Genomic DNA, 12,961 nt, shown 5'->3' on the forward strand with positions numbered 1-12,961 from the left:
GGGGGGGGGGAAAACAGCAATCCAACATGGCGGCCCATCTGACCAATACCACGTGGGAGCCAGAGCATCAACCGGACACAAAAAAAAAGGAAAGGTGGTATTGGAATCAAAGGAGGGACTCGCGCACAATCTCCCAGTCAGATCGAGAGGGAAGAATCCCTTTACAAAGTCATCCACGGAGGTCTCCATGACCGCCCCCCCCCTTTCGTCACAAGGGCCCCCCCGGGAAAGGCCCACTCTCGGCTCCACACGTCCTGGAGAGGCCCACGAGGCAGGTCCATTCGGGGGGGGCCTTCTCCACAATCGATTACCCCATCGTCAAATAAAAAAACAAGTACGCTCGTCCAAAGAGTAAGCATTTCCTTTCTGTGAGGGAGAGAGAGAGAGAGAGAAAACACATCAGACTACAGGCCCCAAGCCAGTCGCAACTGATACTTCGAACTTGCCAATATCTGGATAGGGAATAAAAGATGACCAACAAGATTTCAAAGTCCATCCCCTATCGGATAAATCAAAAGGCCCACGTATTGTTGGTGAGCTAATCCTCCCCACGTTGACAGTGAACGCCAGCGTACCAGCGTCCATCTTTATTTTATTCATTCATGGGATGTGGGAGTCGCTGGCTGGACCAGGATTTATTGCCCATCCCCGAGGGCATTTAAGAGTCAACCCCATTGCTGTGGCTCTGGAGTCACATGTAGGCCAGACCGGGTAAGGACGGCAGATTTCCTTCCCCATAGGACATTAGTGAACCAGATGGGTTTTTCCGACAATGGTTTCATGGTCAACATTAGATCCCAAATTCCACATTTTTTTTATTGAATTCACATTTCGCCAAGGTGGGATTCGAACCTGGGTCCCCAGAGCAAAACCCAGAGTCTCTGGATTATCAAAGCGCCAATACCACTAGGCCATCGCCTCCCCACCATATCTGCCAGCACTGGGGCTTCTGCCTTTGCGGAACCTCTTCATACGAGAGGCCATTCGGTCCATCAGGTCTGCACTGACTCTCTGATAGAGAGTCTTACCCAGGACCTCACTCTATCCCCATAACCCCATACATTCACCATGGCCAATCCATCTAACCTACACATCTTTGGAGTCTGGGAGGAAACTGGAGCGCCCGGAGGGAACCCACGCAGACACGGGGAAAATGTTTATTGGGATCTTGATCAATTGGGCCAGTGAGCTGACGAATGGCAGATGGAGTTTAATTTAGACAAATGCGAGGTGATGCATTTTGGTAGATTGAACCAGGGCAGGACTTACTCAGTTAATGGTAGGGCATTGGGGAGAGTTACAGAACAAAGAGATCTCGGGGTACATATTCATAGCTCCTTGAAAGTGGAGTCACAGGTGGACAGAGTGGTGAAGAAGGCATTCAGCATGCTTGGTTTCATGGGTCAGAACATTGAATACAGGAGTTGCGACGTCTTGTTGAAGTTGTACAAGACATTGGTAAGACCACACTTGGAATACTGTGTACAGTTCTGGTCACCCGATTATAGAAAGGATATTATTAAACTAGAAAGAATGCAGAAAAGATTTACTGGGATGCTACCGGGACTTGAGGGATTGAGTTATAAGGAGAGGCTGGATAGACTGGGACTTTTTTCTCTGGAGCGTCGGAGGCTTAGGGGTGATCTTGTAGAGGTCTATAAAATAATGAGGGGCATAGATCAGCTAGATAGTCAATATATTTTCCCAAAGGTAGGGGAGTCTAAAACTAGAGGGCCTAGGTTTACGGTGAGAGGGGAGAGATACAAAAGGGTTCAGAGGGGCAATTTTTTCACACAGAGGGTGGCGAGTGTCTGGAACGAGCTGCCAGAGGTAGTAGTAGTACAATTTTGTCTTTTAAAAAGCATTTAGACAGTTACATGGGTAAGATGGGTATAGAGGAATATGGGCCAAATGCAGGTAATTGGGACTAGCTTAGTGGTTTAAAAAAGTTTTAACAAGTTGGGCCGAAGGTCCCGTTTCCGTGCTGTAAACTTCTATGACTCTGAGGTTGCTGTGGCTGTGGACATGTCGACCTGACCGGTATAGATTGGGTGGATTGGCCATGATAAATTGCCCCTTAGTATCAGGGGGACTAGCTATGGTAAATGCATGGGTTTATGAGGATAGGGCCTGGGTGGGACTGTGGTCGGTGCAGGCTCGATGGGCTGAATGGCCTCCTTCTGCACTGTAGGGATTCTATGATTCTAAGTCAGGAAAGAGTTGCAAAGTTACAAACTCACTTCACTCCCAGGATGGTCGAGACTCCTGCTAATAATCATCCAGGGTGTCCACGTGGGGAAGTACCAGCCCACGCTGCTTAAAGACCCGAATCTTCAGCCTCTCGGCCTTGTTCCTGACCTCCTGCTCTGCCCGCAGCTCTTCCAGAATCTTCTCAATGGTCACCTGCTGTAAGGAGGACATGCTCTCCTTATCCAGATCCTGCAGAAAGGACAGTTCAGTTCAGCGTCACTCCCCTGTGTCTTCAACTCCCGATATTCCCAAGGGGAAAGGAAGCCTTGGAATCTCCCGGAATCCACGCCCCACAGATCGGAAGCCCCGAAGCTTCCTTCTCCCTGGAATTCCCAACAGATTAGACCATTCCAAAAGCAAGGCTGTAATCTCTTCCAGATAAAGTCCAATAACTCCTTGATACAAGTTCCACTCCAAGCCACTCACTTGGATTGGAGTTATTATTGTCACGTGTTTTGGGTGAAAAGTATTGTTTCTTGCATGCTATACAGACAAAACATACCATTCATAGAGTACATAGGGGAGAAGAATCATAGAATCCTACAGTGCAGGAGGCCATTCGGCCCATTGAGCCTGCACTGACCACAATCCCACCCTGGTCCTATCCCCATAACCCCACTTATCTACCCTACAAATCTCCCTGACACTAAAGGGCAATTTAGCATGGCCAATCCCCCTAACCCGCACATGTTTGGGCACTGGAGGCAATTTAGCACTGGCCAATGCACCTAACCTGCACATCTTTGGAGTGTGGGAGGGAACCGGAGCACCCGGAGGAAACCCGCGCAGACACGGGGGAGAACGTGCAGACTCCGCACAGACAGTGACCCAAGCCGGGAATCGAACCCGGGTCCCTGGCGCTGTGAGGCAGCAGTGCTAACCACTGTGCCAGAAGGGAGAGGTTGCAGAATGTCGTGTACATGAAATCATAGAAACCCTACAGTACAGAAAGAGGCCCTTCGGCCCATCGAGTCTGCACCAACCACAATCCCACCCAGGCCCCACCCCCATATCCCTACATATTTACCTACACATCTCAGGACACCAAGGGCAATTTTAGCATGGCCAATCAACCTAACCCGCACATCTTTGGACTGTGGGAGGAAACCGGAGCACCCAGAGGAAACCCACGCAGACACGAGGAGAATGTGCAAACTGCACAGACAGCAACCCAAGCCGGGAATCGAACCCAGGTCCCTGGAGCTGTGAAGCAGCAGTGCTAACCACTGTGCCACCGTGCCGCCCCAGTGTACAGTCACAGCGAGAGAGAGATCAGCTTAATATAGAGTGCAGTTGGTCCATCATGCCTTGGAAATATATCGGCTGTTCCTTCACTGTCACTGGGTCAAAAATCCTGGAACTCCCTCCCTTACAGCACAGTGGGTGTACCCACACCGCAGAGGTTCAAGATGGTGTTGTGAAGTTAGTGTCCGTAAAATTATTTTTAAAATTTGAAGATGCGAAGAGGAGAAGGCATTTCATGGTTCTGTTTAAAAAAAAAGTGTTTTTTTTGCGAGGCTTAGAAAGTTTAAAGAGACGCAGGTGCAAATGCAGTACACAGAGTGCAACATTATATCGAGAGGCTCGGCAGTAGTGTTACCAAGGCGGTTTTTAAGTTTGCCCTCGTTTAAACCGGGCATTTGAATAACAGCAGCCTATTAGATTTGATTTTGGCAACTTGTAAACCAATCCTATTGTGAGAATGTTATGATGTCATCAGGGAGTATAAGAGACAGCTCCCAGCTCCACAGAGCCAGACAGCAACTGCCTCAGCTCATTGAGGTCTTAAAAGAAAGCCTTATCTCAAATCATGAAGACAGAAGATTCCAGAGATAGAACCTGGTTGAAACTTTGAGAGTGGCTAAAAATTCTATTTTTTTCTTTACTAAGTGGGAATTGTTTTTATCTAATCAGCATTCCATTAGAATCGTGTTTTATTTGGTTTGTTAATAGTTTAGTTAACCTGTTCACTGTTAGATAAATAAAGGGTTACTTGTTCATTTTAAAGAGAGAGAGTCTCACTCAGATAGTTACTTTGATATAACCGCAAAAACTTGCTGAAACACAGATAATCCCCCTTCTCACACACACTTCAACAGATGATGAGGTGAGGTATTCCTCTTTGAATGGTTAAGTGTTAATTCTCACAGAGGGAATCAACCTCCCCTTTGATAACAATAGGGGAGAAGGAAAGAAGTACATAGTGAGAGAGAATAGAGTGTACGGTCACAGCGAGACAAAGATCAGCTTAATAGAGTGTAGTAGGTCCATCCAGCCTTCATAGAATCCCTACAGCGCAGAAGCCGCACATCTGTGGAAGGAAACCGGAGCACCCGGAATACGTCACCGTTCCTTCACTGTCGCTGGGGTCAAAATCCTGGAACTCCCTCCCTAACAGCACTGTGGGTGTACCTACACAGTAAGAAGTCTCACAACACCAGGTTAAAGTCCAACAGGTTTATTTGGTAGCAAATACCATAAGCTTTTGGAGCGCTGCCCCTTCGTCAGATGGAGTGAAAATCTGTTCTCCAACAGTGCACAGAGACACAACATCAAGTTACAGAATACTAATTAGAATGCAAATCTCTACAGCCAGCCAGGTCTTAAAGGTACAGATAATGTGGGTGGAGGGAACATTAAACACAGGTTAAAGAGATGTGTATTGTCTCCAGACAGGACAGCCAGTAAGATTCTGCAAGATCAGGGGGAAAGCTGTGGGGGTTACTGATAATGTGACATAAATCCAACATCCCGGTTTAGGCCGTCCTACACCACAGAGACTGCAGTGGGTTCAAGATGGCGGCTCACCACCACCTTCTCATGGGGCAATTATGGATGGACAATAAATGCTGGACCCAGCCAGCGACGCCCACCTCAGTTTTTATAAAAATTCTCTCCCACTAAATACTTTGCAACATCTTGAAGCCTGCCCAACAGCGCAAGCAGTAACCTCAGGCAGATCGAGAGTTGCTTACACTCCCCCAGGTTTGATTCCACAAAGATCTCATCCCATCCACTGTCGAGGGCTGGATGGGGATGGGAGGTGGTTGGGAGACGCGCCAGGGTTTTAACAAGCTGGTTCCTCGGATGGCAGGTCCCTCCCCATGTGCTTTGTTGCAATTGTATAGGGCGTTGGTGAGGCCACACCTGGAGTATTGTGTGCAGTTTTGGTGTCCTTATCTGAGGAAGGATGTCCTTGCTATAGAGGGAGTACAGCAAAGGTTTACCAGGCTGATTCCTGGGATGGCAGGTCCGTCATATGAGGAGAGACTAAGTGGGTTAGGATTATATTCACTGGAGTTTAGAAGAGTGAGAGGGGATCTCATAGAAACTTATAAAATTCTAACAGGGTTAGACAGGGTAGATTCAGAAAGAATGTTCCCGATGGTGGGGGAGTCCAGAACTAGGGGGTCATAGTTTGAGGATAAGGGGTAAACCTTTTAGAACTGAGGTGAGGAGAAATTTCTTCACCCAGAGGGTGGTGAATGTGTGGAACTCACTCCCACAGAAAGTTGTTGAGGCCACGTGCTTTCAAGAAGAAATTAGATGGAATTCAGACAAATGAGGGGGGGGGATAAAATTCTAACAGGACTAGACAGGGTGGATGCAGGGAGGATGTTCCCGATGGTGGGGGGAGTCCAGAACCAGGGGTCACAGTCTGAGGATTCGGGGTAGACCATTTAGGACGGAGGTGAGGAGACATTTCTTCACCCAAAGAGTGGTGAGTCTGTGGAATTCATTACCACAGGAAGTAGTTGATGCCAAAACATTGAATGTCTTCAAGAGGCGGCTGGAGCACTTGGGGTGAACGGGATCAAAGGTTATGGGGAGAAAGCAGGATTAGGCTATTGAGTTGGATGATCAGCCATGATGGTGATGAATGGCGGAGCAGGCTCGAAGGGCCGAATGGCCTCCTCCTGATTCTATCTTCTATGTTTCCTCTGGAGGTGCGGAGGGGGAGGGAGGGAGGGGGAAAGTTGGGGAAGAAAGGGGTTCAGCTTCACCCACACAGTTGAACACGGTTAGGTGGATTGGCCGTGCTAAATTGACCCTAGTGTCAGGGGGATTAGCAGGGTAAATATGAGGGGTTACGGGAATAGGGTCTGGGTGGGATCGTGGTCGGTGCAGACTCGATGGGTTGAATGGCCTCCTTCTGCACTGTAGGATTCTATGAACCCAGTTTGCGGGAGACCATGGGAGCGAGAGCAGACAATTCAGCACCTTATAGAGCAGTGTTCATCCTGATTCCCCCCCCCCGCCACTCCACCACCGCCGCCCCCCCCCCCCCATATCCCTCAATCCCTTTAGCCCCAAGAGCTGTATCTAATTTCTTCTTGGCCCTCAGCTACTTTCTGTGGGAGTGAATTCCACACATTCACCACCCTCTGGGTGAAGAAATTTCTCCTCCCCTCAGTCCTAGTTTAATCACACAGCGATAAAAGATTCCTGGTGTCAGATTGGGAAAAGGAGCCAGCATAATCAAGGACCCCACGCACCTCGGACATTCTCTCTTCCACCTTCTTCCGTCGGGAAAAAGATACAGAAGTCTGAGGTCACGCACCAACCGACTCAAGAACAGCTTCTTCCCTGCTGCTGTCAGACTTTTGAATGGACCAACCTCGCATTAAGTTGATCTTTCTCTACACCCCAGCTATGACTGTAACACTACATTCTGCACTCTCTCCTTTCCTTCTCCCCTTATGTATTTATTAGTGTCACAAGTAAGGCTTACATTAACACTGCAATGAAGTTACTGCGAAAATCCTCTAGTCGCCACACTCCGGCGCCTGTTCAGGTGACACTAGGGTCGATTTATCACGGCCAATGCACCTAACCAGCACGTCTTTTGGACTGTGGGAGGAAACGGGAGCACCCGGAGGAAACCCACACAGACACAGGGGAAGAATGTGCAAACTCCACACAGACAGTGACCCAAGCTGGGAATCGAACCCGGGTCCCTGGTGCTGTGAGGCAGCAGTGCTAACCACTGTGCCACCGTGTGAACAGTATGCTTTGTGTGTATAGCGCGCAAGAAACAATACTTTTCACTGTATCCCAATACACGTGACAATAATAAATTAAATCCAATAAGGAGAGGTTTTACTCTCTGCTTCTAACCCTGTGCGTCCAGTCCGAACACAACCTGCAAACTTACAATCTCTCCGAGCAGAACCACATTCTCTCCCCGCACCACAAATATTCCGCGTGGGATATCTCCGTACTTCTTCCCCACGTGGATCCGTTCCAGCGTCTGATGGAGCACCAGATTGGCTACAAGTAAATAAACACAAACAGCAGTTTAAACCGTGCCAAAGAACGCAGTCTCATTGTCACATCCCTCAGCGACGCAGAGGTAACTCTCCCACAGGGTCCGAACCATTGTAGAACCCGTAGCCTTCACAGTCAGACAGTCCTGTTTTTAATAGAAATTATCCCCTCCGATATTCCTGCACCACATCCTGAAGAGGTCCCCACCTTTCAGCGAGATTCCCACTAATCTGAAGGGGCTGAATGGCCTCCTGAACACACGGGATTGCCCGTGTCCGCCGCAGTATCATTCTGGTGAATCTACATCTGTGCAATGGTGACATTTTGGCTTTGTACATCTCTGAGCAATGCCAAGTGATGCCAAAGATGGCGCCACATGTCTTTGGAAATATCTCTGCAATCGCAAAATATCCGAACTCTTACCTCAAGCTTCTCGCAGCTTCTCTGGTATCCTTTTATTTTGCCTGATGTCTACACTCAGGCTTAACCAAGCACAGATCAGTTACCAGACTCTCATGATCCAACACAGAGCAATTAAACCATTGATCACCGCATTGAGCAAGCACAGTGAGCACAGATCAGTTATCAGGCTCTCGTGATGCAACGCAGAACAATTAAACCCTTGAGTACCACATTGAGCAAGCACAGTGAGCAGACATCAGTCATCAGACTCACATGATCCAACACGGATCAAACAAGGATTTTTTGTATTTACTGTGTTGACGGCCAACTATTACTCACCAAATTGATCGATACTTCTCAAATATCCAATTAATGTCCGCCCATCGCGCAGGATAACGAGGTGTTTCTCTGTAATGTTAAACAGATTAGATGAATTATTTGCCCCTTGTTTCCCTCACCTCCCATTTCCCTTGGACCCTGTCTCACCTGAGTTGGTCCCCTAGTTAATGGCCACCCTGAGGGAGTGACCACTCCGCACGAGAGGGGAGACAATAAATGGTGGGCAGACTATCTTACCGGGTTTTGGGAGGGAGGGGGGGGGGGTTCATTCACACCTCCCTACCCACACATGGCACAATCCCCCTCACAGATTGAGCCGCACTGTCTTGGGAGGAACGAAACACCCCTGTGCAGGGGAGATGGAAACACCTAACACCCAACAGGCAATGACACACTGTGTTACAGCACAAAACAAAGTGTGGGGGCAGGGAAGGTGGAGGACTGAGCGTGACTGGGCCAGCACAGGACACGAAGGGCTGAATGGCCTCCTTCCGAGCTGTACCTTTTTGTTAAATCAAATGATAACCACCAGTTGTTTTGTTTTTTATTATTAATTCCTGGGACATGGGTGTCGCTGGCTGGGCCAGCATTTATTGCCCATCCCTAGTTGCCCTTGGAGGGCAGTTGAGAGTCAACCACATTGCTGTGGCTCTGGAGTCACATGTAGGCCAGACCGGGTAAGGACGGCAGATTTCCTTCCCTAAAGGAACCAGATGGGTTTTTCCGACAATGGTTTCATGGTCATCAGTAGATTCTTAATTCTTTTTATTGAATTCAAATTCCACCATCTGCCGTGGCGGGATTCGAACCCGGGTCCCCAGAGCATTAGCTGAGTTTCTGGATTAATAGCCTAGCGATAATACCACTAGGCCATCGCTTCCCGGTGTGATGGGACATTGAAAGGATGTTTCCTCTTGTGGGGGAGTCCAGAACGAAGGGGAATTGTTTTAAAAATCAGGCGCGCCTTTATAGACCAGAGATGAGTCGATTTTTCTGAGGGTTGTGAGACTTTGGGACTCAGCCTCAGGAGGCGGTGGAAGCAGGGTCACTGAGTATCTTTAAAATCGGAGGTGGGTTCTCGTTGGGCAAAGGAATCAAAGCTTATCAGGGAATGTGGAACTGAACACATACAGATCAGCTGTGACCTTATTGAATGGCGCAGCAGGCTCGAGGGGCTGAATGGCCTACTCCTGCTCCTAGGCCAATACCAGGAGATGCTTCACCATGTTAAGCTGTCTCATCGACCAATCGGTAATTGCAATAGCTCAGGAAAGAGTCTGCAGAAATTGAGGCAGCGACTTAACGTCCTCCCAGATTCAAAATGCAGAGGGATCTGGGCGTCTTTGTCCCTGGATAGCAGAAAGTCGACGTGCAGATGCAGCACGTAATAACAAAGACAAATGGGATGTTGGCATTTATTGCAAAGGGACTGGAGTATAAAAGTGTTGTTGCAATTGTATAGGGTGTTGGTGAGACCACATCTGGAGTGTTGTGTCCAGTTTTGGTCTCCTTATTTGAGGGAGGCATTGGAGGCAGTTTAGAGGAGGTTCACCAGATTGATTCCGGGGATGAAAGGGTTGACATATGAGGATTGATTAAACAGTTTGGGATTGTACTCACTGGAGTTTAGAAGGATGAGGGGGGATCTGATCGAGGGATATAAAACTTTAAAAAGGGATTGATTTGAATAAATGTAGACCCAATGTTTCCCCTTATGGGGCGATCTTGAACAAGAGGTCACAGGTATAGGTTGAGAGGCGATAGATTTAAAACGGAGATGAGGAGGAACTACTTCTCGCAGAGGGTGGTGAATTTGTGGAACTCGCTGCCCCACAGCGCGGTGGAGTCTGATTCATTGAATGGTTTCAAGAAGGAGATAGATATATTTCTGATATAAAATGGGTTAAAGGAATATGGGGAACAGGTGGGGAGGTGGATTTGAGACCACGGGGAGATCAGCTATGCTCTGATTGAATGGGGGAGCAGGCTCGAAGGCCTGAATTTGCCCACTTCTGCTCCCAAGTGGCAGCACAGTGGGTTAGCGCTGCTGCCTCACAGCGCCAGGGACCCGGGTTCGATTCCCGGCTTGGGTCACTGTCTGTGTGGAGTCTGCACGTTCTCCCCGTGTCTGCGTGGGTTTCCTCCGGTTTCCTCCCACAGTCTGAAAGACGTGCTGGTTAGGGGCTAAATTCTCCCTCAGTGTGACCCGAACAGGCACCGGAGTGTGGGGGGCTAGGGGATTCTCACAGTAACTTCATTGCAATGTTAATGTAAGCCTACTTGAGACACCAATAAATAAACTTGATTTAAACTATGGTCCTAAGTTCCAGCTGCCACTTTTGTAATTTTGGGATGAAGGAATCCTTGCTCATTCCTCTGAAGGTACAGAGAACCCCCCCCCCCCCGCCGGGCACTGTGTGGTTCAGATCAGTCACGGTGCTCACTCAGTTTTGCGGGTACATCATTCTCAATGAGCAGCTTCGACCACTATGTGGCAGCACAGAGCACTCCTCAGCTTGTGGTACAGTAGCACCCTCTGGTGCCCACTCCTGAGGAGTGCAGGAACAAAGGGAGGCCATTCAGCCCCTTCAACACCCACCAATCCATGGCCGCTCTGCTTCTTAAAAACTCCAGTTGCTCACCCTCCTGCACAACTGGAACTCACCAACTTTTACACCATAAAAAGCACCCTTTCCGGATGTATCACAGCTTGTTATGGGCTCCTGATCTGTCCAAGACCGCAAGAAACTACAAAGGGTTGTGGACATAGCCCAGTCCATCACTCAAACCAGCCTCCCATCCATTGACTCTGTCTACACTTCCCACTGCCTCAGAAAAGCAGCCAGCATAATCAAGGACCCCACGCACCCCGGACATTCTCTCTTCCACCTTCTTCTGTCAGGAAGAAGATACAAAAGTCTCAGGTCACGTACCACCTGACTCAAGAACAGCTTCTTCCCTGCTGCTGTCAGACTTTTGAATGGACTTACCTTGCATTAAGTTGATCTTTCTCTACACCTTAGCTATGACTGTAACACTACATTCTGCACCCTCTCCTTTCCTTCTCTATGAACGGTATGCTTTGTCTGTATAGCGCGCAAGAAACAATACGTTTCACTGTATCCCAATACACATAACAATAATAAACCAAATCAAATCAGGGATATAACTTGCAGCCATTTGGAAATGTGTGGCGACTAGGGGATTTTTACAGAAACATCATTGTTAATATTAGCCCACTTGTGACACTGATAACGACACACCTCCATTCCAGTTGTATTTAAACTCTTTAAATCTCTCTGCCTAAGCTGCTCTCAACATTTAGGAAATGCTGCCATCTCTCTTACCCGAATATTACTCTCATTTGCGCTCCTTCCCAAACCCTGTACCCCGTCTCAGGTTTGTTCCTTGGCAACCTGGAGTTATGATGTGGAGATGCCGGCGTCGGACTGGGGTGACCCTTCCTGTGCGTTTGGGTACACTTTCCCCAAACACACATCCCATTCCCAGAGCTTTAAAACACAAAGGGTTTGACTTAAACGCAACTTGTCCACTGCTGACTGGTGTAGTTCAGTCAGTGGTCTACATGTTGCCTGAGTTCAGTCGCTGATATCAAAGAGGAAACGGGATACATTTTAAAATATATATATTTTTAAATAAGTGAGAATCAGCCTGTCTCCCCGAAAGCAAATCAAGCCACATAAGTTGGGGTGGGGCCCCCCTCGACACACACACAAACGCTAGCGGGAGTTTGAGAATCAACCCTGCACAAGTTTGTGAACAGTTCAAAACTTTTGGCGAAGTTTGAGACAGAGAGACTGAACTTGGCGTGAGCAGCCCTCCCACTCTCACTCAGAAAGACTTGTCTGCAGCTACAAGTGTCAAATCAGTCTCAGCTGAACTCCAGTGTTAAATTAAACTGGAACAACCCCTCCCTCACACTGCTGCCTCCTGGGTTGGATTTAAAAAAAGAGTTCAAAGCCTGAGAAAGCGCCTCCAGAAAAAAATTATCGCACTCACTGTCAATGTCCTCAATCAGACTGGCTGTCCCAGGCATGTAATTCATTGCTGCGACCTTGCACACCCTCCTCTAGCCGAATAGCAGGATTCTTCCCCCCGCCCCCATGGAGATTTAAACTTTTCCCCCCACCTTCTCCACTCCCCTTAAAGGGACAGTGCGCCTGTCCCTCGGGTTGCAGGATCTTACAGCACAGATCGAGGCCATTGGACCCGTTCTGATTGTGCAAGCTCTCTGGTCTCATAGATTCCCTGCAGTGCAGATGGAGGCCATTCAGCCCATCAACCACAACATCCCACCCAGGTCCTATCCCCTTAACCCCACATAGTTACCACCGCTAAGCTACCTAACCTTCACATCTTTGGACACTAAGGAACAATTTAGCATGGCCAATCCACCTAACCTGCACATCTTTGGTCCCTAAGGGGCAATTTAGCATGGCCAATCCGCCTAACCTGCACATCTTTGGACACTAAGGGGCAATTTAGCATGGCCAGTGCACCTAATCAGCACATCTTTCGGACTGTGGGAGGAAACCGGAGCACCCGGAGGAAACCCACGCAGACACGGGGAGAACGTGCAAACTCCACACAGTCACCCAAGTCGGGGAATCGAACCCGGGTCACTGGTGTTGTGAGGCAGCAGTGCTAACCCACTGTGCCACCGCATGCTGCCCTCTCTATC

The 12,961-nt window shown here is 48.6% G+C and overlaps 1 protein-coding gene across 1 annotated transcript; it reads right to left on the bottom strand.

Annotated features, from left to right (window-relative positions):
• Nucleotides 1-246: 246 nt before the first annotated feature.
• Nucleotides 247-12,325, bottom strand: LOC144488209 (U6 snRNA-associated Sm-like protein LSm1). Its single transcript, XM_078206235.1, has 5 exons — nt 12,280-12,325; nt 8,260-8,328; nt 7,406-7,521; nt 2,241-2,439; nt 247-366 (listed from the first exon to the last, which is right to left on the bottom strand). The coding sequence occupies exons 1-4, from the start codon at nt 12,323-12,325 to the stop codon at nt 2,269-2,271; spliced, it is 402 nt and encodes a 133-aa protein (XP_078062361.1). The 3' UTR covers nt 247-366; nt 2,241-2,268.
• Nucleotides 12,326-12,961: the final 636 nt, after the last annotated feature.

This window comes from Mustelus asterias, unplaced genomic scaffold (genome assembly GCF_964213995.1).
Source record: "Mustelus asterias unplaced genomic scaffold, sMusAst1.hap1.1 HAP1_SCAFFOLD_1374, whole genome shotgun sequence".
Classification (NCBI taxonomy): domain Eukaryota; kingdom Metazoa; phylum Chordata; class Chondrichthyes; order Carcharhiniformes; family Triakidae; genus Mustelus; species Mustelus asterias.

Coding starts and splice junctions, on each gene's coding strand:
- LOC144488209 (XM_078206235.1), bottom strand. CDS start 12,325: ATGAATTACATGCCTGGGACAGCCAGTCTGATTGAGGACATTGACA. Junction 8,329..12,279: donor TCTGATTGAGGACATTGACA/GTGAGTGCGATA, acceptor TTAACATTACAG/AGAAACACCTCGTTATCCTG. Junction 2,440..7,405: donor TGGTTCTGCTCGGAGAGATT/GTAAGTTTGCAG, acceptor TCCTTTCTGCAG/GATCTGGATAAGGAGAGCAT.